We start from the raw sequence: 26,097 nt of genomic DNA on the forward strand, positions 1-26,097 counted from the left end.
AAAAAATGAAACATGGAAAAATAAAAAAAAATTGGAGGATGGAGGTGGAGGGATGTTGTAAATAGCCATTGTTAGTTATTTAATAGCCAATGTTATTAACATAAATTTAAAAAAAAATTCCCTTTACATATACATTTTAACATCAATTACTGATTGTTGCCCGACTTATATCTGTGAAAACAGCTTCAAATATGACATTTTGCCTCAATGATTGGAGAATGAACGAGGCACCTGGCAACCTTGACTATGTCTACACAGCATCATTACCATTAGGCTGGCCTGCTGAATAATGACTAGTATTGGGAGAAAAGTAGCTTACACAAGATATGAAAGGATGAGAGCACAAAGAGAAATAAATAAATATATTTTAATCTTATTTTAATAGTCAACATTATATGTATACAGTGTCAACTGGTCGAATGCAGTAGCTTCCGTTAGTCAGGAAAGTAAAGCTGTTTTTATAAAGAATACTGTGAAATGAATTCAGTGCAGTGCGTTGTAACATACCCGAGAGTTGCTTGATTAACAAGGAGGTAGTCTATGTTCAATTTCAGTACGTACTAATAGAAGTGAATGTAACAGACGGGTCCTCAGTGAGTTTTCTATGGAAACTATATTTCTGAAGGGAATGCTTTACGGAATTATCAAGAGTAACTAAGGAAAGCAGGACTTGGGTTGGGCTTGGCAAAAGGCCAATTAAGCGGATTCTGCCTAAGTTAATTTAATTTTAATTTAGCATGTCTATGGTTGCAGGTAAACATGAAAGCAGGCAAAACTTAAAAAAAAAAAAAAAAAACTTGAAATGCAGTATCATTCACAACCAGATTGAACCAACAAATGCTGCACTGACCATTTATAATTGTTCTACAGATGTTATTTTCTTTGCGTGATTTCTCTGCTTGAAAGTCTGCTTGAAAAAAGGCTTAGGTCAGACATTTCAATGCAGGAAAAACCCTGCATTTATATCAGGAATGTTGAGGATTAGGAAATGGTGGTTAGGAAATGTTGCTTGTAGCTCTTCAGATTGCAGTTTGAGTTCCTAGTTGAGACATTCCATGTGTACACTTACACAAGGCATTTTACCAGAATTGCTTCAGTAAATATTGAGCTGTATAAATCGATAGTGTACAGGCACGTTTTTAAAATGTAAGCCATGTGTACTGTGTAGGCTTACTGTTTAAGTTTCATTCCAGCTTCTAGTTGTGACTAAATGAACCGCCCTGAGGCCTCAAGCTAATGATCCTCGGAGCAAATTAGGTTTGACTATTCATCACTGAGGCACAACCATACTGCATTGGTATTCTCTGCCACAGTCTCAGAAAAAATATCTTTATTTTCAGAATCCTGTTTTCCGAATATTCAAATCCGAAGGTGTACAATAAGAATGCTAGTGCATACGTGACATTTACCGCTCACTTGCTCCATCTGCAGACCTTTATGTTCCCTCCTCCAGAATTGAAAATTGAGGTGCCTTAGGTGCAGGGAGCTAGCTGCTGTGTGATGGGAGAGAGGTATGATATGAATTTAAATGTACATTGTGTATTTATAGCCATGTTCATAATAATTCTGAAGTTCTCAGGCAGAGACAAAAGGTTTATATAATGTTTAGTGTAGTTAGAGCACGGAAATACTGAGCTGTTTTTCCCACATTTGTCAGCACCTGTTATAATTCAAAGCTTATCAAGCCATTGGTTTAGTCAATGCATACCAAAGAGGCCTAACACAGTTATATTTGTACTGGAAACGTGTTCCTTTCTATGTCATGACAATAAAACCACATTTTAATTTCCATGTGTATACACACCATTGCTGTAGACTACAATATTTTTGATTTACAGTACCTCTGCACATTAAGGGTTGTTTCACACTGCCAAGCTCACACACGCACAGTATGACAGCTTGAACAAGAGATGCTGAGTCTTCTAACTGCGAGAATCACATCTGGCTGTACTAAGGATGCTTACTCTGAAATGCAAGCCTTGATCTAGAGCTCTAAAGAGTTCTATGACAGCTAACTGATAAGCAGCATTGTGGGTATTGTGTCTAACCTAACAGCAGTAGTTTGTAGGTCCGGTACCCAGCTGATATCGTAAATCAAATTGTATATGAATTATTTGGAGATTGGGACCTTAGGACTCCTATTGCAAATGAGCATGTCCCCACATAATGGACAGGAGATGAGTGCAGGTATCATGTTTGTGCCTTATACCTGTAAATGCTGATACACATCAGGATCAGGTCCCCGCAAGGTTTCCAACGTGGTTTGGTACAGACTGTAATTTGCCATGTAAAAATAAAGTGCGATATGAACATACGTAAGTTTTGCATGTTCCACATAGAGGACTAAGCATGGCAGCCAGCCCTGGGGGTGTTCTGAGACTCACAACCACCAGCCTGTAGGGCACCTCCGTCTATTTCTCCTCTACTTTCCACTGCTCTCTGTGGATTTCAATGTGTTCTTTTATTATGATGTAACACCATGCAAGCTTGGGTGCGGCAGGGCACACCTATGGCTGGATGGGGCGTGACACGAGAGCGCTTCACAGTAAAATGTCCAGTGTTAATTCAACTCTGACAGAGTACATGTGGGTCCAATAGGGACCATATGTACTCTGAGTTCATTGAACAACAAACGTTTTACTGCGTATGAATTGATCGCAATACATTTTTGAGAAATCCCTGTGGCAGCACATGGACAGTTAGCAAATTCCCAAGGAAACTATGTCTTCACAGAGCTATACTAAATATGCACATGCATAATGGAAATGTGCAACGAAATGCTGTTCGTCATTGATTTATCTGAACCCTTTGAAATGCATGAATCTCCAGAACAAAGTGCTAGGGTTTTCTCTGTCAATGAAATTTTTATAATGTAGAAGAAATTTTTTTTTTTTTAAATTCCAGGCCACTTGTGGGTGAATTGTGGTCAATCCGGGCCTGGCTGTTTGCATTCTTCTGCAATTTATGCAAATTGCTTTTTAACATTATTTCTTGTGTTTCTGTGATCAATTGTGCATTAGACTTGCATTATTTCTGTCAGAAATATCATATTAATGAAAACCGGTATTTCTTCACTCCATGTATATAGATTAACCAGTAGCTCAGGGGAGAGGGACAGACTCCACCCATTGCCTGGTCCTCAAGCTCTCCTTCATGTGGTTATTGACTCCCTCCCATGATCAATCTCACATCATGCAGAGCATCTTTCGATCCCAAACTAACCACTCTCTGTCCCTTCTCTACTGACTGCCAGTGCATCACTTGCATTCTTTTTTATCACTCTGAAATTGGAGCAGTCCTGCCACAGCTTCCAGGTCAAGGTCACTCTTTGACCTGGAAAACATCTTGAAGACTTGTTTGCGACGAAAAAAAAAAAAAACAACTCGACAATTTATCAGCCTAATCCATGAAAGAACAAAAAAAAATGTTTAGTCATGTATCAGTGATCAAATGTACGTGATGCTAGGTACAATCCAGTTATTGAACAATACATAAGGGTGACATTTGTGATGTGTTTATTATGTATTAATTACAAAACTTGCAAGGTGGTTTATTCTTACTGTAAGTGTTGATCCTATATGTAAGGTGCAGTGCTGTTGAATGTTAGTAAAGTGAATTGTGTATTGCATGTGCATTTTAGAGTAGTGCATTGGTACAGTGCTGTTGTAGCTACAGTAGGAACAATATTTATTGTAATATAATTACAGTATGGGCATATATAAAAATTTGTACAGACACGATAAATATATTTTGTGCAGTAAAAGTAAATGATCCCTCAATAACTGTAGAGGGATTTCCAATCGTCCTTCTGGTATTTCAACCCTACTCAGAAGCATAATATTTAACTATGTTTAAAATGTTATTTATGATCTGAATAAGGGACTTGCATTGAGTTATATGTCCCTTACGTGACACTAATAAAATCCCACCGCATGCAAACCTAAATCGCAGTGATAAAGAAGTAAAGACAAACCCACTGCCGTTCCACATACCAACAATTCAATTCACCTGACTAATGAAATCGTCTGCCGGGAAAGATTAGGCACCTGGCTCCATTCCCTTCTAATACTGGACCAGCTGGGGTCCAGAATCCCATAAAATAAAGGCTAATGGCGCGGCTAACGATTAAAGGTCCCTGAGAATTCCATTTAAGGACGGTCACGGCAGAGCCGAAATTGCGTTAGGAAAGACTTCGGGAGGGGAAGTGGTGGCGGTGCCGCGACAGGAGATTCTAGAGATTAGAAAAGTCTAGCCACTCGGGCTGCCGGGTAATTCTTTGATTTAATCAGGCGGCCTGAGGAGGTCGGAGGGCGGGAGGTGGTCGGGCGGCGGCGCGTCGGGTGTGATTCGCGCTGTGGGAGTGCACTTCAGCGCGAGGGCACTCAGCCCCGGCTCGGGGTTCGCCGCTGTGTCCGCCGGTTTTCGTTCCCCAGCCATGCACTTGACTGCCTGATTCGGCTAATCACCCAGTTGATTGAACCAATTTCGCGGCGTCCCCTTCCCAGTGTTAGTGGTTTCAAGAGGGCTGGAAAATAAATAGCCCAAGTTTATGACCCTCTGGTAATTGTTATGGTTAGGGCATGGTGAGTCAGTACGCTCTTAATACCTTTGGAGGACCGCAGATTCTACCTCCTACACGAGCAGAGTAGTTCTGTGCCCATTCTCATAGCATGCTGTTAGCAGTGAAGGACAAAACCAGCTTCACAACAAGTCTGAGCACTGCTGGCACCCATGCTGGACATGACCAACAGAAAGGGGTAGGGGCATGAGACAAGGAGAACATGCAAACTTGGCTGTTACGACCCCATGGGTCTAGGGGTGCATGGGGTATGTAACTAGATGTTAAGAATGCCGGGAGATGTTAATGCTGTATAAATGATGGTAACAACAATAAATCAAACACAGACAAAAGCAGCAACTCAGTGCATGAGTGTTTTACTGTGTGAACAAAACAAAAGGTGCAACAAACTACTACAGGACATACAACAACCCAGACACACACTACCAGGGTCAAAGGACGCTGGATGTTGCCAAATGAACAGAAAAACAAGCTAGCTAAACCAGAGAGTAATTTAATCTAGTGTGTCAAGTACACAAACAAAAAGCCTATCTACTCTAACTAGCAGACTGAAAAAACAATTGGTTGGCAATCACCCCTAAGGACTAGTGGATCTATACACAACATAGCCTATGGGCATATGTACAGGAGCCCCCAGTCTTACCTGTCCCAAGCCTTGGAAGTGTACACAAAAACAAGACAAGTTCAAATGAGTGATTAACATACAGAGTCAAATACTAACACAACACAGAGCAAAAAGTCAGACATCCATCATAGCAAGCAGTCAAGGCTTATATAGCAGAGGTGGCGGGTTCTGATTGGTTGATCCAGAATTGACACGGAGGGTGGGGATTGGTGAAGGTGGGACTTGGTGGATGGTGATTGACAGGCGGCGCAGCCAACGAAGATGATGGCAGGTGAAGGCAGGGAAGTCCACAAAAATGAAAACACATGACACGTAACATTGGCCCACACAGAAAGGCCCAATCCGAGATTATACGGGGAATCATTTCTACTTAAAATCTTTTATTATTTACGTAAAGTCAATAAAGGTTTTTACAGACATCATATTCACAGTAAAATGTTTATAAATACAATCATAGTCCTAAATAGGCTATTGATTTAAGTACATTAAAGGGGCAGTTCACAAACATATTAATTAAAGAATGTTTCCACTTACCCAGAGTACTATCTACAGTATCCATCCAAATAGTTTGCTGAGATTTGACAAGTTTTCTAGATGCAGTTCACCTTGATTAAGTGGACCTCTATAGACCCATATTTTTGTGTTGCTCAATGCGGCAAACATTTGCATTCGAAAAACTAAAAAGCAATATCTCTTTCAAAATATAATGCCACGGTTACTCATGAACATCCTCAGAGCTTAATTTCTGAAGAACTACTTCTTCTACCTGAAGTACACCAACTGCGTGTATCTGAGTAAAGACTAGTTTGAAACTTAAGTTTTTTTTGTTGTAGTTTTAATATATCAACAGCAACTCACTTTTTATTAAAGCACATAACAGCTTATAATTCATAGTTTAGACATCAACAGGTGCAATTTATGTTTTACAGTGCCGTGAAAAAGTATTAGCCTCTTCCTGATTTAATCTCTGATTACATATTTGTCACACTGAATGGTTTCAGATCTTTAGACAAAATGTAGTATTAGACAAAGGGAACCTGAGTAAACACAAAACACATTTTTAAAATCATTATTTCATTCATGTAATGAAAAAAGTTATCAAAAACCCATATCATCCATGTGAAAAAGTAATTGCCCCTTTAAACTTGATAACTAGTGGCACCACCTTTAACAGCAATATCTGCAAACAAATGTTTCCTATAATTTCATATCAGTCTGTCATATCGCTTCCGCTTCAGCTCACAGACAGATAACCAGACATTCTCCTTAAGAATTTTCCAGCACAGAGTGGAATTCATGGTTCCTTCCTTCAACAATGGCAAGCTGACCAGGTCCCAAAGCAGCAAGGCATCTGCATGCCATCACACTACAACCGCCATGCTTGACTTTTGGTATGATGTTCTTACTGTGAAATTTAGTTTTTTGCATGATACCAGACATAATGGGACACGTGTCATCCAAAAAGGTCCACACTTGACTCCATAGAACATTGTCCCAAAAGACTTGGAGATCTTCCAGGTGCTTTTTTTGTACATGTGAGATGAGCATTGATGTTTCTCTTGCTTTGCGGTGATTTCCGCCTTGCTACTCTCCCATGAATCACATTTTTTCCCAGTCTCTTTCTTATTGTGGAGTCATGAACACTGACCCTACCTCAGGCTAGAAAGGCCCGCAGTTCTTTGGATGTTCTTCTGGCTTTGTTTTTGACTTCCTGAATGAGTTGTCACTGTGCTGTAGGCGAAATGTTGCTAGGTTGGCCACTACAGGGAAGATTAACCCCTGTTCCAAATGTTCTCCATTCAGAAATAATAGCTCTCACTATGGTTTGGTGGAGTACCAGAGCCTTATAAATGGGTTAGTAACCCTTTCTAGACTGATATACTTTTTTTCCTCATGTCTTCTGGAATTCCCTTTGATCATGGCATATTCTGCTCGTAGAAACGTTGACTAATTATCTATGATGGTAAGGATCAATATGAGCGAGATTTAGATTCATAAGATGTAGTAAAGCCTGTAATCAAGCCTGGGTGTGTTCAATCAGCTGAATATAATTATCAATTAAATTAGGGTAATTGGTTGATTGAATAACTAAGAGGGGAATTACTTTTTCACATAAGCGATATGGGTGTTTGATAACTTTTTATATTATTTTTAAAAAATGTTTTTTGTGTTTACTCGGTTTTCCTTTGTCTAATATATTTTGCCTGAAGATCTGAAACTATTCAGTGTGACAACTATGCAATAATAGTGGAAATTAGGAAAATACTTTTTTACAGCACTGTATAACATAGCACCCATTAATATCTCAGCCATGTGAATGAGGTCCATGGTGAGCAGGGTGTAAAATCCACACTCAATTCCCAGTAGATGAGTATGTGTCAGTACAGATGATAACAATTAATCAGAGTTCGTCTAACCAGGATTAAAATATAATGATACTTACTCAATTACTTAAGATAATACTTAATCAGAAGACTTTTAAAAGTTCTTGAACTGACATAGGCAGTACTTAATACCTCTTCACTCATTAGCTCCCTGCAAACCAAAATTACCTCTGCTGGTTCTAATGAGTCTGCAGTTTGTTTCCCCTAATGAATCAGTTCTCAGCTAAACTGATGTAGCCCTCATGGAAAAATGAACTCAGATACATAATAATCCAGTTATAGGAAGTCCTTTTTCCTTTTGACCCAGCCCCTCTGTAGGAAGGTGCCATTTGTTTGGATGGCTGAAACCAATGACAGACTCAAGGGTGGTGCAAGGGGAGCATCTACTTTCAGTCTCAATAGTCACAATGCGGTGGCTTATGGCGAAGGCAACCAATACCCTCTGAAAACTGATGTCCACATCTGAAAATTTAGTCGGATTACACTTGCAAGACATCCATCGTGGAAAAAATGCATTGTGATCTCCATATAATATCACATCCCAATGCCATATTCCACATCCATATCCTGAAAAAAAAAATTATTTTATTGTGTAGTCAGTATAGTCATATGCAGCATTTTCAGTGTGACTATCTAGAATACACTTCAACCTTGAAGGTAAACTTTTCCGTCAGTTGCTTCTTCTGAAGAAGTTCAAGGGAAGATAAATATTGTGTGATGCCTTTCCTTTATCACAAAGAAAATCCCCCGTCCGCCTTGGCTGAGTGACTCTCCGTGAAAATGGATGCTCGCACCTCCCCGGCCCACAGGTACCTGACGCCCAGAGGGATTTCATTTCCGGTGAAAGCTTCTGAATTACAAAACAAAAGCCATCACACCTACATAGCTGTGACACATTTTTTATACCTCACATATAGCATTTTGCAATTAATCCTGCCACACTTACACTATTGTAACATAAAATGTATATGCAGTGTTTTTATACAAGCATATGATTATGTAACATTGTTTTGCATGCAATGGCATGATTGTTTTATGACTAATTTATGAAAGATATTTATTTGAAGATAGCTATCAGATCAGATCATATCATACTCAAAAACACTAGTTATCTTATTCTCTAAAGTCTTTTGTACTCCATCTTTCTGGTTGCTTGCTGAAGGCTGTTGAGGGTCCAACTGGTCCACTGTGGTGTTCATATGCTTTTGTCTGGTCATGCTAGCTCTCTGTCTGTTAAAGAGCTTGCTGGTTTGGTTTTCTCAAGGAAACCAACATCTTGCTTACTCATAATCTTCCATGTGTATTGTTCCAAATTAAAATTCCAGCATTGTGGATAACGTTCCTATGGTGCAAGATTCTCTCAAAGGCAAGCCAAGGAATCTAGTCTGATTTGGAATTGAGGACGAGCTGCAAAGCGTTACATTTATTTGGACTTCATTTATCCAGATAAAATCCATGGACACAAATGTCTCTTTTTTAAGGGAGACCAGGTCTGTACAGTATGCAATATTTTGCAAGTCGATGTAACAACCTATGAAATTAATAGATGTAAATGTATTCATTTGGAGAGAACCAGGGGCTCATATTAATTCACTGCATGGTATATTTTTTGCAAAACATCACACCACAGAGCTGCAGCTGCTAGCTCTCTGCATTCACAAGATTATGGGAACACCAGCTGGCCCTAATCAAAAATTGCTTCCTAAATCAAACCATTCACACTTTCAGTTGTATTCATTTTAGTTACAATGTACTCGTAATGTAATTACTGCGTTCGACCGCCTCTGTGCCAGTCACAACATGCAACCTTCTGGTAACTCCAGGCAGTGCACTTTGTGGCACGATGCTCGAAACAGTGTCCCAATACAGATGTCTTGTCTATTAATTGCAGTTTAAACGGTCACTGAGGAGCACTACCAGGAGAAGGCACAAATGTGACATTCATATTATTCGGCCATGGGGATCATCATAGAGAAGCGTGTTTCTGTTCCCCGCTTTTCTCGGCACACACTGATGGGGGCTCATTGGCTCATTTCTCTGGTCTTCTGTCTGATCCCGATCCTCATCTCGAAATGACACTGCTTGACAGTTGCTTGTCAACTTGTTCGCCCACGCAGTTGCATAACATCCCTAACAGATATGCAGGTACGCAAGCAGGGGAATGTAATATTATTAGATTCGCTGATATTTTCAGCGCACTGCATATTCACTGACATTCACTGAAAGCCGGAGTTGTTTGTTCTTTTTGTGACTGAAAGCAGTTTTTATGAGAAGAGCATGTCTTTGAAGCTAAAAATTCCCTAACTTTTGCCACGTTCAGAAATCCACAAAATATTCCTCATATTTGTAATGATAGCAAAAGCCATAGTTCATATTTCTGTCTGACATTTCCGATTGTGCCACACTGCCTTGGGGGACATTCAAAAAAGAAAAAGGAGAAAATCAAGGAGTGAAAGGAGAAAGCACGGAAAAACGGCAGACAGAAAAGATAAATACCAAGCATTACCTCTACCCATCCTGGTGTTCTCAGTGATTGAGATGTTTTTCATTGTGTTATGAATATATGTTGGCTGTCATTTTGTACACTAAAAAGGTTATGAGAAGACAGGTAATAGCACAGTAACAACATTTATTAAAAAAGAAACAGCTTCACATGATTTCCTTACTTTCAGGTGAAGCCGTGCCGGTGTCCACTAGCGTAACCAGGAATTCATTTTTGGGGAGCGGCTTGTCATGCCAAAACAATTTAACTTGTTCATCAGTCAATGAACCTGTTCAGAAATGCTAATTTGTTAAATCAGCAATGCAAATATCCACACAGTCTCTCAAATGACATTATTTTGAAATTAAATAATTTGAGTAAGCTTCAAGGCAGGGTATTTCTGCTGCACAAAGCCGACCGTTTGGAATAGCCATGGATATAAAATTTCATTTACATATTTTCTTTTGTGCCTCCATAAAATACAGATTTAATAATGTTCTTTAAAAAATAAAATTTCATTGTGAATTTAAGCTCTCAGGATACAAATACATCACACTTTTTTGAAATACACAAACATTTCTTGCATTTTAGATATAACTGAATTCATGCAAGTATGCTGTAGCAGTCAAGAAAATATAAAACTTATTATCTATTTCATTAAAATAAAAAGCTAATTTTTTTGTGAAGATGAGACCTTCATCTTAACAGAATTATTATTTACTGTGCTTGGAGTGCAATAAAATGTTGGCGGAGTTTGCAGTCAGACAGAATGTTTGTGAGCATTTACTCTGTGACAGAATGTTGCCGGTAGTCTATTTGTCATGTGATGGGATATCTGTCATATTTGCCTTGTCACGGACTGTTTGCACAGTAGAACATTTGTGACGAAATGATTGTTGTGTGATAAAATGATGCAAAAAGTTTGTGTCTGAATCTCTGAATTGATGACATTGAACTGAAAACGTAAAACTAGTACCACTGATGATTTTTTTTTTTTTTTTTCATTTTTGTTATTTCGTTTTGCTTCGTCACAGCCTACCAAGTTACTTATTTGCAGATCGCTAAAGGATTTTAAATGTCGGCAGCGATAAGGCTGTCATTGGTTCACTTTGTTCTGTGTGTGCGTCTAAAACAAAAATCATGCATGAATCATGGTGATAGAAGCATGGAGGAGTGTCCAGATAACTGTCTGTATAGGGCAGGGGTGGCCATTCTGTGTCTGGAGGACTATGGATGTGTATCCATTTTTTTTTTGGTCCGCACCAGTGACCCTGCCCTCAATTATGTAATTAACTATATACAGTACACCAAGATGGAAGACATTTCATTTAGGAACACAAGAATAGCTTTCAGCTGTCATTCAGAAGTGGCTGTCAGTCAAGAGGAACTCAAAAAAATAATAATCATAATTTGGTATATTTGGTATTACTTTCAGAATAATTAGTGCAACCTGTATTTAGTGTCAAAACCAAGGCCTTTGTCTGTTATTTAAACAATCTCAAAGATCTGTTGAAGGGATGATGTCCTTCGTTATATGATTCTTCTTCCTTTTTTATCATTTAAAAGGAAACATTCATAATTTGATATTGTATTTTATATACACACCATTAAAAGAAAAAGAAAAAAAAAAAAAAAAAACAAAGTTGTTATTTTCTATGTATTGACATGTACAGCATCCAAGACACTCAATGTGTATGACTACTCCAGTGATCTAGAACATGTAACTCAAGCAAATATTATGACATACCAATTAAGGCATAATGTGCAACATAGCATGACTGATCATAGTATCCTTGGAGTTTATTATAGTATACGAGTTTGTTAAACAACAACATATTATGACATCCTTTTAAATTAGGTTTTCTGATCAAAAATAAAAGACTTGATGAATACAGTTGTGTGGAACTAGACCCCTATTAATGCCAAGCAGTGTGCTAGCATTGTTTCAAATTCTGGTGAATAATCATGCTGTTTGTAGTTTTCCTGTAAGAAAGTTGTTGAACCTATAGACCTAACCTAGACATCATGCTTTCATCCGGCTAAATATATGTCAGCAAAAAAAACAGGCATTTTCACACATAACACCTTCTCCCCTTCACTGCCATTTTGTGTCTACGCTGTCATCAGTCGCTCATGCTGTCTATCAGAATGAATTCATATAACCGTGTTTCTGGTGTGTGGTGAAAATCCTGGTTGTTACACTGAGAAACCACAGAATTTGAGTTTTTAGAAGGTTAGTTTAAATTCAATTAGCAATGGCATGTGCGCTTATTTTGCTAACTGCAGTAGTATCATCCACAGAGGAGTCAGTCATCAGAGAGGTCTCTGATGTCTCTACTGAGCTAACCTATGTGGGTATGGAGAGGAAAGAGTTAGTTAGCTAGGTAACAGTGTTGGGCAGTATGTGAACGAACGAATAGTTTTGAACAAATCTTTATAAAATTATTGGAACTATACTTATACCAATACCAATCTTCATCCAACGTACCCAAAGTGAAACTGTTTAAGCATTTCCAATCAAATTTACGATCTATTCTGTGTGACTATGACTATGAATACACACAATAAAATAAAATAAAATAAAAAATTAGCCTAAAGTCTGCCCTGTTATGGTTGTGAAACCATATATTTTTTATTTTTTATTTTACAAGGAAAAGTACAAAATGTTTGAAAGATTCTTTCATTATTAGTGCTTATGACTGGGATTTTTGCACATACACTGACGAATGACACTGAGCTACGAGTGAACCGAACGTGCTGTTGGAATATTAATGCGGATGCTCAAATGACCCCGTCAGTGAATGAATCACTTAGTCAGTGACGAGGATCTTTGTACTGAACTGAACAAACTGATTCAAATCAGCCAAATGATTCGTAGTGGTTCATAATTTCCACCACTAATAGGTGATGGGCTTTGGTATTCCATCCAGCCATTCAAGTGAAAACCTGGCTACATTTGGATGAAATTGAATGTTTTCTGGCCAACTCGGAAATTGCCAAGATATATCCAGATACCCTGAGTTATATCAGGGGTTAACCTAGCCTGTTTATGTCAAAACATCTCTCATTCTATATGTATACCCCTCCAGACATCTGCATTCTGGCTTTTTCTCACTGGGTGGTGGTGGACTGTCCAAAGATAACAAGCTAGATAGCCATCTCAAAATGAAACAAAACAGGCTTGCCTGGTATTGTATTCCATGTGACATTCATTAAAATGAATGTGTTCATTTTAATATATTTAAAATTAAGCTAACAGCTGGGCACAAATTAATTGTTCCATAAGACAGTGATCAATGGACAACTGATCACAAATTTGCTGTTTTTTTTGCTGAACGGCTCCAGACTTCATCTCAATGGAAAGATATAGCCGCAAGTGACGATTATGTGGTTCAAGCCATGCAATTTTCAGTGTTATCATACATTGAATAATGTATTGTCATGAGGTTTTACACAGCGTACATAGCATGTCATTCTGGATATTTTTATAGTTGAAGAGAGATTACGCTATTGGCTGTAGTCTTCCAGATGTACAACAGTATTGAATGAGGCTCTGAAATCAATGCTATATCTAAATCAATGTTGTTGATTGTTTTTAAATCTTAGAATAGGATGAAAGAAAGGCTATGCAGAGGATTTCAAAACGTGTTGAAATCTGATGGAATGCAATGGCTGTTATGCAATGAAGGGGAACACAGCTAATGGATGTTGTATAAAGCAGTGGTTCTCAAGCAGAGTCCTGGGGGACCACTATATATGCTGGTTTTCATTCCATCATCACAATTCAAATACCATCATTTTAACAAGCTGTTAATTTGTCTTAATTTGGTGCTTTTCATGTTCAGAGGGATTATTTATTTGGTTAAGCACATTTTTTTTTTCTCATTTTCCACCACCTTTCAGAACAGTCTGTCATATATTTCTCAATAGAAGAGCAATGTATCCTCTTCTGAGGTTACTGGATTTTGAGCCACACAGATTCCTGAGAAACTAACTCACTTGTTCGCTTGTATAGTAAATATCAGATTTAGTGAGGCATATGAGTGAGGATTACATGTCTGTGTAAAGCATCACTTAAAGAGAAATGCCCACCTTTCTTGATGCACTATATCAGTTTTATTCTTCTCTTTTCAAACTGCCAACTATTGGATGTGTTCTTTGTGTGACTTTAAAAACAGTTAACATTTCAGCCAACACACCCGAGCAGAAGCTGTGGTATTGTCTTGCTATTTATATTATTATTGACATTACATGTAAAGACAATATTTATCAGCTAATATTACTCAGCGTGCAATTTCAGCAAGTGCAGCCAAACAAACAGTAGTGTAACCTACAGTAAACTACAATTGTAGTAGTTTACAATGCAAACTGTGGGTTTTGAATGAGGTACCAAAACATAGCTAATAAAATGGTTGCAATTAAAACCTCAAAATTGATATATTGCTGTTAGCTAACATTAGTTATAGTAGGCTATATTTAGCATAATTTGTTTTCACAGTTTATTTTCTTTTGAGAAAATATCAAGTTAACCAGAAGGTATTCTTAAAGCTCTGTGAATGTTACAATCCAAGGTTATGTCAATCCACTGGACTGAATCCATCTCTCCTTTGTGATTGAGCGTAATGCACTTACAATACTGTAACTATAGGTTGCATGTCGGCAACCAGTTACTGTACAGGCTCCTGGCAAAATCGGTTTGTTTCAGGTTCGCTCAAATCAAGCCCTGATCTCACATGACAGGGTAGCTTCATGGAAATTTAACTCATGTACTTGGTGTAACTGCATCAAAAGAAATTATATAAGAAACGTTGTTGAATTACGACGAGTAAAACAAATCCACTGTAACTTTTTTTATCGAATTGTGTAATCATGCATTGATTTTTATTCTTATATGTATTTTGGGTATAACTGGGTCGAACATATGACTATAGACCCCTTATTATGATAGAAAAAGTCAGGAGTTTCTTCATTATAGCCAATGGGGAAATTGGGAGTTGTGGTGCACTGGCTAGGCTGCAGCCAGGCAAAACATCTCCCAACCTAGATTTCCACCCCTCTAGACATCTAGATTATGGCTTTTGCTCACTGGGAATTTAATTGTTGATTCCAAAATAGTGAAAAACGCATGTCATTTTCTGAATTTCCTTCTCTAGCACTGAACGGGAATTGCACGTATCCGGCAGAAAAGGGTTGTTGTGTTGGGCAAGCAATGGGGAAAAGGATCGCATTCATAGCGATCACGGTTCTGTGATCTCGTAAGGTTGTTATCGATCATGTGCCAGTGAATGCTTCTGAATCAAATCTGAGCCTGCGCGAAGAGCCAATGACAGACCTAGGTTGGCGTCAGCAGCAGACCCCTTTTTGCGAGATGAGCGCATGAGCCAAGTGCTGTGTGTGAATAACTCGACGCTCTGCATGAATAAGCCATTCAGCGAATTATTTTTTTCTTTTGTAAATCATTTTTTTTGAAAGCTGTTTTTTTTTTGTTTTTTTTTTTGTTCTCGTCCCCAGAGAGCCAGGTCCTCTGACTCTCCATTATGTTCGGTGCAGGCAGGGAAGAGAGATAAAAAAGACAAATGCCATGAGGGGAATTTGAAACGGTGCCGTAGGCCGGCACGATTTACATTCCTGTAATGCCCCTGATCCATTCATTCAAGCCGTTCCGTGATCATTACGTTATTAAGTAAGTGAAATGAAAATGAGGAAATGAAATGCTGAAGGCGTACGAAGACGAAAGCTGGACGTAGTCTTTTCTCTGGAGAGGTGATGATCGTAGTAAAATACTTTATTGTAGATAAGTCAGGGGTTCACCTTCATAGAGTCCATTCATCATATGGGACAGCAGGCCATATAGTGACAGTTTGGTTAAATATTTGTCTAATGTCTAAAAGAAATATGGCGATATGGTCAATGTGGAATGAGATTTATTTTGGTTAGGTGATATTCTTTTCTCTTGAGATTTCTTAAAATTGAAAAAAAAAAAAGAATTTGAGAAATATGCATCTAAAATATTGGATTCAGAATACCTTCATGCTAAGATAATTAAACAGGAAAATCATCATGTGTGTAACCTCTCAGAATATTGATAATGTATGTACTAGGGGTTTTACGAACACAGTTTAATTTCCCTTGGGTCTCTTTCCTGTACCCTTCAAACAGTCCGGAGATCAGTCAGGGAGCTAATAGAATGGCATTACGTCTCATTTTATCGGTGAGATACCTGTCAGTTCCATTCTGCAAGGGTTTCTAAAGAGGCGATGAACTACATGCAGAAGCACGCCTTCGGGAATTGCTCCCATACGTGATGGATGATCTGAATGGTCGGCATTCATTTTTAATCCTTTTGTTTTTGTTTGGCCTTGTCTGGTCGGCTGCAGAAAGCAATGGATCAAACTTAAATCATGATACCTCCGACAGTGAAAAGTACCCTCCTAGCTAACTGAAATGCATGGTCTGAGACTGAACTGTGTAACGAACATGCGATGGAAAACAGTTGACATTTAACATTTGTTCTCATTCAAAATGATGCTGAGCAAGGGGAAGGAGGTGGGGAACAGTGCCCCAGATGAAAGATGGAAGAGAGTATAAGGAAGAGGGAAAGTGGCCTGGAAAGAGGACGAACATCAAATGTTCAAAAGAGATGGCAGCATGAGTCCATGTCCTGGGCATTCGTCCAGGCCACACTGACTTCCTGGTACTTTGTGCGAAGGCACAGCATCTCTTAATTCAACTAATTAGAGTCTGATGACTGACAAGAAGGAGCTAGTGAATCAGGCTAGTAATTTCAAAGGCAGATGCCAGCAACGATCATGCTAGACAAAACTAACCTTTCAAAGCGACGGATGCGCCGCGACCATGAGGTCGTAAACGTCAGCCGCGGCGTTACGGCTCCATTTACTGGGTTAATTTCCGCAGCTGAGGATAATTTTCCGTGATGTCTCAGAGGCAGAGATGAAGATGCTGTGGGTGGGGTGGGGGGGGCCGAGGGGGGAGCCTGGGAGGCCGCACTCATGCCGGCGCGGAAAAAAGCGGCAACCAGGTGATTTATACCTGCTGTAAATCACCCCCCTCCCTCTCCACTACCCAGCAGCCCGATGGCCAGCAGCAGGACCAGACGAGCGCGGATAATTAAAGCAGACTGTTCGGGCAGACGGCACCTTGGAGGAGGGATGGGCTAGGGGTTGCGGGCGCGGTGGGGGGCGTGGGGTAGGGGGGTGCAACACGCTGCGCTTTTAGCTGACTTGTCGCCGGCGACGACGCGGGGGGCCGCTCGTCACGGGATGAGTGCGAACGCACCTGAACTGCAATTCCAGCAAACACTCGCGGTGAACGGCTGAGTTTTTGGCGCCACGCGTCATTTGGCATCGTTTACGCACATGCATGATATTCGCAAGGCTTCTGTGTGTTCACACAAGCGATTGAATAAAATTTTAATTCGTCAAAGCCTTTTTTTTCTCTTTTAAACCATTGAGCGTTTTCGGAAAATATAGGCTATCCTCTGTGTTCACTGAGAGGTTTCTGATACCATAAGGTGTATCTGACAAGATCCAACCTGGAAGCCTAAAATCACAGTGATTATATAAAAACACACAAAGGGACTCTACTTATATAATCCCTGAGTATATATAATTATATAATCCCTGAGTATCTGGCTTCCGTATGTCCTCATACCAAGACACCAAGACTTTTACCAGTACAAATAAATTATTGCATAAAAATGAGTATAAGTTTTGCATGTAGCTTGCTCCGTGTGCCTCCTATGTAGAGATTTATGCAAATGTATACCTTTATACATACAAAGCTGGAACTGACATTAGGAAACAGCAAAGAAAGAACAGTGGGAGAGATCAATTCTTCTTTTCAAGATTTCATTTCTCTGAAGTACATTTCATTTTTCGGAGACCTACGCCAGGTCAGATTCAACAAGAGTGTATGGATGCCACCCAGTGCGTCTCCTTGGGTTCAAGGATTTCACATGAGGTTGAGCATTTCTCATCATGATAATAACAGGCAAACAAATGTTTAGGTGGCCTAGTACCATTGATAGAGGCTAGGTGCAATCCTCAGTGGTGATTTCGGTAGCAATCTCTTTATTTTCAAATGTGCTGGTATTGAAAAGTTGTCTATGGTGCTTTGTCTTGCATGTTCATTTTCTATATCTATGGTCTTGCACTCCGTTATCTTATTACCTCATCTGTGGTGCTTTTCCTCATGTTCATTTCTTATCGCTGTTTGTGATGCTTTGTGCGATTTGTTAATTTCCTACTGTCATCTGTGATACATTGTCTTACTTGTTCAGTCCTATCAATCTATGGTACTGTACTTCCTCATCTTCATTTAATCGAGGTCCACCTGCTAAGGACATACCCATAATACTAGTTTACATTGGGAAGAGTCTAGGGTCTCCTCCAAGTAGTCAGTCCCCTTTCTTTGGGGTATGACTCCATGCAGGGGTTACGGTTTAGGTTAGAGTTGGATTGGTTGTGGGACTTGTGTACCGTCTACCACTTTTTGTGTAGCAGTGTGAACATAAAATATACTGTTGAAATGGACTCACAATGTGAAGTGTTAAAAATTCAACATAAGCATTACACAGTCTACAGTATACAGTATATGACAGACATGCTGTTTTGATGCCATTTCACAGTATGTACTGAGACCTGATGCATTTGCATAAAAAGTGCGTGCTTTGAATTACACCAAGCAGGTCAAGATTAAAGTTTGACAAGAGGAAGAGCAACTAGTGCTTGAAACTGAACATGAATTTGAGCAGTTTCCTGCTGCCACTGTATCACTGGCCGTTCGAAAATTAATAAGCTGCCGTTCCGAAAACGATCAAACGCTGACTGCGTCTTCAGCACCGTGTCACAGTGAATTCTACTTAATGAAGTCCCTAAAGCTTTCCCGTCCTCTGAGAGGTTGAGCGAAGCAAGCATCAAACCCTCTGTTGGATTAATAAGTAATGATTTCCCAGCATAGAAGCCACTGTTGATGGATTTGCAGTGAGAACTTTACCTTCACTTGCAAAAGCCTTGCTGGACTATGCAATGCCATAGTCTAATCTTTTCTGCCCCATGACTTGTGGGCTGTCATTCTATGTACATTCTTCATGTCAATATGTATTATCTCTGCTTGAGCCAAGATGGAATTACAAAAAAAAGGAATGAAAAGGTTCATAAAATAGTCGTGTTTTGTGATTCAACAAAATCGAATATTTAGGGGAATGAAAATGCATATACATGCAAATAGTTAAAAATATATTCCTTGGTTGTGCCATAGAAAGTCTGTTTGAAACAAATAAGTAAACATAGCCTAAGATATTGGCAGTGTTGCGGAAGTGAATTCATTTTTATTTTACTCCTATTTATAATGTGTGTGTGTGTGTGTGTGTGTGTACAAAGCATATATATATATAGGCATACTTGATGAAGTTGAGCAGGGGGTCAGACATTACATTGCATTACAGGCATTTGGCAGACGCTCTTATCCAGAGCGACGTACAACAAAGTGTATAACCATAACCAGGAACAAGTATGACGAAAACCCTAGAGAGAAGTACCGGTCAACATTACCAGAAAACATTTCTTTCACAAATATAACCTTGTCTTACAGTTTCACTGCAAATGTATGTCGAACTTGCCGTCTAAATCTCTGAAAACACAACTTGGGTCGGGGCATCATATCTAGGAGCAAGCATGAGGTTCCAGGTGTTAATGTTAATTTTAATCACTAAAAGCAAATTAAAAGCTGTTAACCAAGCAAAGTTTGTAAGAAGAAATTGTTCATAAGCACATTTTACGTTACAGGACTTATCAAGTTACACTAAGTGTTGTGCCACTCATGTACACCTTTTCAGATAGCATGTGTCTTATTTGCTTTTGAGTGATTTGTTGCTGTGTAGCTGTTTAAATGGGATGTTAATTCAGGCATAATGCTTCTTCTTGAAGAGTTCATAACATGCATTTCGTGTAAAGTTGTAGAGCAAATTTCAAAGGTTCGTTCCTTTCCTTCTGGCTACAGGATTACACCATCACCATGTACTTCCAGCAGTCCTGGAGAGACAAGCGGCTGTCCTACACCGGGATTCCTCTCAACCTGACCCTGGACAACAGGGTTGCTGACCAGCTCTGGGTCCCCGACACCTACTTCATCAATGACAAGAAGTCCTTTGTGCACGGCGTGACTGTCAAGAACCGCATGATACGCCTGCACCCAGACGGCACCGTGCTGTACGGCCTCAGGTGAGTCCAGCTTTCTTCCTCTTCCACCTCTCTCTCTCTTAGTCTCTCTCTCTCTAACCCTGTCTCTCTGTCTCTCTCTATCTCTCTCTCTCTCTCCCTATCTATCTCTTTCTCTCTCTCTCTCACTCTCTGTCTCTCTCTGTCTCTCTCTCTCTCCCTATCTATCTCTTTCTTTCTCTCTCTCTCCCCCTCTCTCTCTCTCTCTGTCTCTCTCTGGGAGTTGAATCAAGACAACGGAAAGATCCCACAATTCTGAAGTTGTTGATGGATTCTGTGACACAGAGTGATAGGGAACTGGATACATATGAGAACAGCCTAAAATGTTGTTCGTGAATTTTCCAAATTTATGAACTTAGATTCCACTGACTACACACATACCTACAGTATTTATGTTTTAGTTTTTATATTTGGCCATAGACTGCCACACATTTCTTAATTTTTTTTTCATATATTACTTTCACCATCTGCTGGTTTGAAAATGCGTCCTTATCCCACATGTATAGGGCGTGGTCCCCACGGATTAACGCTGTCTATCATCCCAACCGCAAGCACATTGCGGTGCTTTGATTGTACGGCCATGTCAAACCAGTAAGAAACACAATTTTGCTATTAAAGGTCTCAAACCTACAGCCAAAGCAGAAGAGAAGTATCCACTTTTAAATCCAATTTTATTTTTAAAAAATAATAATAAAATATAAAAAAACAGTGACTCACTGACAGATCTGCTTTGGGGACACTGTCATGTAGAGTAACCCTGAACAGTGTAAGGCTCGGGTTGATTTGCCCTGGAAGAATAAATAGCACATCCCCAAAGACAGATGTGCATCAGCGTGTCATAGGCTGCCCCTAAACTACAGATTGAAAATGAGCTCTGTGTATAACATTAACCTATTTAATTGTTCACCAGGGACCACAGCGATTGAGTCACTGTTAACAGTCCTCTGTTTAGGTGTAGGAAGCCAGCCATGGAGTGGTGGATTAACGAGACATAATAAAACGTGTTTCTTTTACTGCCTCACAAATAAGCTAAGATGAGATCAGTTCACATGTAAGATGACTAAGTCTCATTTTCTTTTTTGTAATTAAGTGGATTTTATTTTGCTTTGTGGAAGCATCAGACATTTAATAAAATACAAGATAATAGCATGTGATGTATTTAATATGCCAAAACTGCTACACAATGAATCCTTCCCATCCAATGAAAAAGATCCATACAAAATACATTGAAATAACATTCGATATATGATTAATTTAAACACCACACAGGTGTACATAATTCGAAAACCTGTCCACCTGAGTACCCTTCAAAAAGTATAGTAGATATGCGAATACATCTACTATACTCTCAGAGCAATGTGAACAAAATGGAGTATGTCGTTTTTCAATTTTAAACAACAAAAGGGTAAAGCTTGTAATGCATTATCTGATGAGCTAGACTTTTGATGATAAGAATTATACTTACCTTGTCTTTATTATAATGGGGGTGTTACGCCCTTATCAGTCATGCTGTTTTTATCTATTTATTTATTTTTTTATTATATTTTTTTTTTTTTTTTTGTGGGGGGGGGGGTTGGGTCCCTTACCTGGTTGTGTGGATGGTGGGTGGAGCTTTGATGATGCCAACATGCCTTGTGATCACCTGTACTCACAGCTATTTAAAGGCTTCCTAATTATTTGATTGACTCCTCATGTCTTATGTGTTGTGTGTTGTGATGTGTCGTAAAAAATCACTGTATATTTGATCTTGACCTGTAGTGTGGCATTCTACTGTATGCAGGTCGTGTGATACCTTTCCTGGTTATTGTAACTCAGGGAGGGGTGTGGACAATAGCAGTAGTTTGACAACAACCGTAATCTCAAATAACAAAAAAATATTTGATTGGCAGATCATGACATGTATCCAATAAATTGTTGACAATGCTTTTAAATTGTAACCTGGTTCTATAGGGTGAGGACAAAAAGTTATCTGACATTGGAATAATGAAGGGTGAGATTCTCCTCTTCTTTCCCTTTCTTTCTTGGGCACAGTGTGCTAAGGCATAGGAATGGACTTTGCTTGATTTATCTTGTAATCTACCAAATCTGCGGAAAAAATAAGGCAGCAAGATACTGAATTTGATACATGTGACATGTACAATAAATTCTCATCAGCATGAAGGGAGGTGTGATATTATGTGTTAAAACATAACCATGTACAATATGCCTGATGGCTTGGGCCAGTGGCTCTAGGAAAATGGCCAACAGCCCTCAGCATTAGCTGAATTATTAACATGAATTATTGTATAACACCTGCATCCCAAATGTCTCAGGACAGCCCACAGGTGACACGTTCTACATGTCTAAGGAGAAGACCACTCAGAATGATCAGATGAATTGTTATTACAAATAATGTCAAGTAGATGCCATGGGTTGTTAGAAGCCTGACATCCTTTCAAAAAAAAAAAAAACAACAATTTTAAAATGAAGGATCAACTGTCCTACATGCTGTTCTAGTCTCTGTGCAATTCATTTTTTGTGAACCTTCATAATGAAGCAAAATATGATTATTGGGTGGTAACTATTGTTGGGATTCTTGTCTTTCTTCAAAATAAGCAAGAGTAGAGTGACATTCTGGAACCCCTGTAAAATAGCAAAATTGATAAATTAAGCTCTCTCCTCACATTTCTCAAAAGATTTGGAATTCCAGCTTTCTAATATAATTTAAGCAAGAAGCAAAGGATATGCAATTTCCCTGGATAAAACATTTTGTGACTTCCCATAAAGTGGTAGGATTTGTAGTCATGGCTACATCAGTAAAATCATGTACCATTGAATAAAGATGTTCTATGAAACCCCCTGTTGTAAAATAAATGACAAATAACCATGGAATGAACAGAATAATGCTGGTAAAATTCAAACTGACATTGCACTGGGAAGTGTAAGTTGCATTTATCGATAGGTTGTACGATGAGAAACCAAAAATGTCTCCCTATATACAGATGTGTTTCACAGTTCAGTACAGGAGATACATTAGTTCACAACAGGCCTACAAACAGCCATTCGAAGCAATAGAATTTGATTGATCTATTTCTGTGCTAGACACTGCATTGAAATCTCCCCCATGCGGAGATGGGAGTTATATAGTCTGAGCACAGCACCATTAACTCCAGGGAGAAATGCACACTTACATTCTGTGTATATTGAAACAAATGCTTATTCATTATTATTTCAGTTATCAAATTCATGCATGAAGTGCCCTACATATAACCCCCGATAATGATCAAACCTGCAATCTCCTAAGCATAACTTCTGTAGATTTCAAATTTAAGGATGAGTGGAAAGCAAGACAGTAAAACAAATGCATATTATCAAGTGTTACTCTTGTATTAAAGTATGGAATTACTATCTTTTTTTCTATTGTAAATCAAAGTGAATATGTTTCACTAGTGAATTAAACCCGATGAAGTTCTATTAGATTATGTTGATGTCTAACAAAATTGCAATGTTTAGTCTAAAACTGATTTTCCTCCTCATTAACTGACCATCGTGTACACATCTACTAAAATCTAAGTGGCAAACAAAAGCACATAGCAGCATTAAAGGAAACCATTGTTTTGCAGAAACCTATGGGCAGTAAGCTTAGCAGGAGAAAATTAGAACAGCCAGCACAAATCAGGAAATAAGGGCAGAATTCAAGCCCTTAACAAAAAGGAGTCGGTCAGCACCATTCTTATCCTGTCCATCCAAATACTATAACCTGTGAAGAATCTAAGTGGACTGCTGAAGTAGAGAAGTCAGGGAGCGGGGGGGGGGAGGTCCTTCTTAGGATGTCCTTGCAGTTGTAGCTAATGAGCATTAATAGTGAATGGTGAATAGTGATGAGCTGGGTTGGTTTCTCTCGCTATAAACACTCTTGAAATGTTGATTAATCCACTGAGGTAATTGCCACTGGATCCGGTTGTCTCCCTTATCTCCTTTCTTCAAGCCGACCAGCCTCAAGCTGAATCGATGCTGCTCGTCTTCATAACGCTCAAGATTCTTTTAAATCTGTTTAAATGGGTTCTGTCATCGATGTTGCTTCAGCAGGGTCTTAACATTATGAAAGAGCTCACTACATGATGTCAGCATTGGGATAAATCTGTTTGAAGTTATTTTATAAAGAGCAACTCCTATCTTATTTCCCTATCTTATTCAGAGGCTACATGTTACCCAGATGTTGTTTTGAAACAGCAGGGTATAGATCTGAAAGCACAGGGCTTGTCTCATTTATCTTATTCTTTATGGGAGGGGAGATTTAGTCTTTCTCTTGTTTATCCCCAGTCCTGGATGGTTTGGCAAACACAAGGCAGAATGTGATTATTAAAAATGTTGGTTGGAATATTTCAGAACGGGAAAATATTGATCAGGATAGGCAGCAGCTACCATTTTCTGTAGACGTGCCACATGGATTCCATAAGGGTCCATTTCTGAAGTGAAAATACCCTTCATTTTGGCTGCCTGTTGACAGAGCAGGTGCAAAGCCTTTTTTTTCCCTTACACATTATTCCAACAGTTTCCATGGTGCCTAAGGATAAAGATGAATAATGGAGTCAGTTTACTTGTGTTCCATCCAAGAGTGTCTGTAATGATTAGACTTTTGCTTTGATTGTGAAACCGTACTATTGGAAGGCCCTTATTTAAATAGTCTAAAAGCAGCATTTTGCTTGGGTGCCTAAGAAGCTCAGTCAGTTGAAGGAATTTGCTTAGCTTCATGGCCAAAATTTTGTAGCTCTAGTGCCTGAACTACAGTGAGCGCCATAATGTTTGGGACAAAGATACCTTTTTTATTGAGTTGGCGTTGTACTTTTCTATTTTAGATTTGTAATCAAATAATTCACATGTGGTGCACACTCTCAGCTTTTATTTAGGGGTACTTTGATACATAATGTTTTCATTGTTTAGAAATTTCAGCATTTTTTGTACATAGTCGCCCCATTGCATGGAATCATAATATTTGGGACATTTGCTTCATAAGTGTATCTGATTAGTCAGGTGTATTGAATAATTTTATGGCTACAAGAGATGTCCAAATACAGTGATTTTCCAGCTACTTGATAAATACTGTAACATTCAGGATACATACTATTGGTAAATCCAGCATGGGTTGTGTTAGGGAGTTGCTAAGTTGGCTAGTTACAAATTGTGTGATCAAAACAAATGTTGATACCAGCTAAGGTTATCTAGTGTCTGCTAATTCACCATATGATGTAAGTGCTGTATGTTTACTGAAGTGGAACCTCCCTCCAACTGCAGTAAGATAATCAGACTCAACAAAAGTTGGATACTATCAAGAGACAAACATGCCCAGCAGCTGGACACAAATGGCTTCCACCATGGTTACAGTTTGTTAAGGTTACCCTGGCTTTTATCCATTTCCCACTGCATTTGTTCCTTCCAAAAATGCAGCAATCATCCTTAGACTACCGGTGGATGTCACTGATTGATTGTCCTCTCCTGTTACTATAAAGCAAGACTGTAAAATGAAATTCATGGAAGGGAATGTATGTTGCATTTTGTTCCAACAAATTAGCAAGGCTTAATTGGTCTGATTTGTTGATTAGACATAGACCTGCACAGTTTCCATTGCAATTATAGTAAAATATTTTGTCATCTGAGTCTTGATATTCCGCTACTTATAGAATCTCCTCAGGGGTTTTCATAATACTGACTTGTGACGTAATCTGATATTCATGCACTGAAAGAGAAACTGTGATTACACCACAGAGAGAACAAAATGTAATAAAACCTCTCAAATATTGCATAACACA

The 26,097-nt window shown here is 38.9% G+C and overlaps 1 protein-coding gene across 1 annotated transcript in view; it reads left to right on the top strand.

Annotated features, from left to right (window-relative positions):
- LOC118232653 (gamma-aminobutyric acid receptor subunit beta-1-like) overlaps nucleotides 1-26,097 on the top strand; it is a 79,376-nt gene that overhangs the window by 11,757 nt on the left and 41,522 nt on the right. The window contains exon 4 of the mRNA XM_035427744.1: nucleotides 20,091-20,311. Within this exon, the coding sequence (XP_035283635.1) occupies nucleotides 20,091-20,311 (221 nt within the window). The remainder of the gene's footprint in view (nucleotides 1-20,090; nucleotides 20,312-26,097) is intronic.

This window comes from Anguilla anguilla, chromosome 7 (assembly GCF_013347855.1).
Source record: "Anguilla anguilla isolate fAngAng1 chromosome 7, fAngAng1.pri, whole genome shotgun sequence".
Taxonomy (NCBI): Eukaryota; Metazoa; Chordata; class Actinopteri; order Anguilliformes; family Anguillidae; genus Anguilla; species Anguilla anguilla.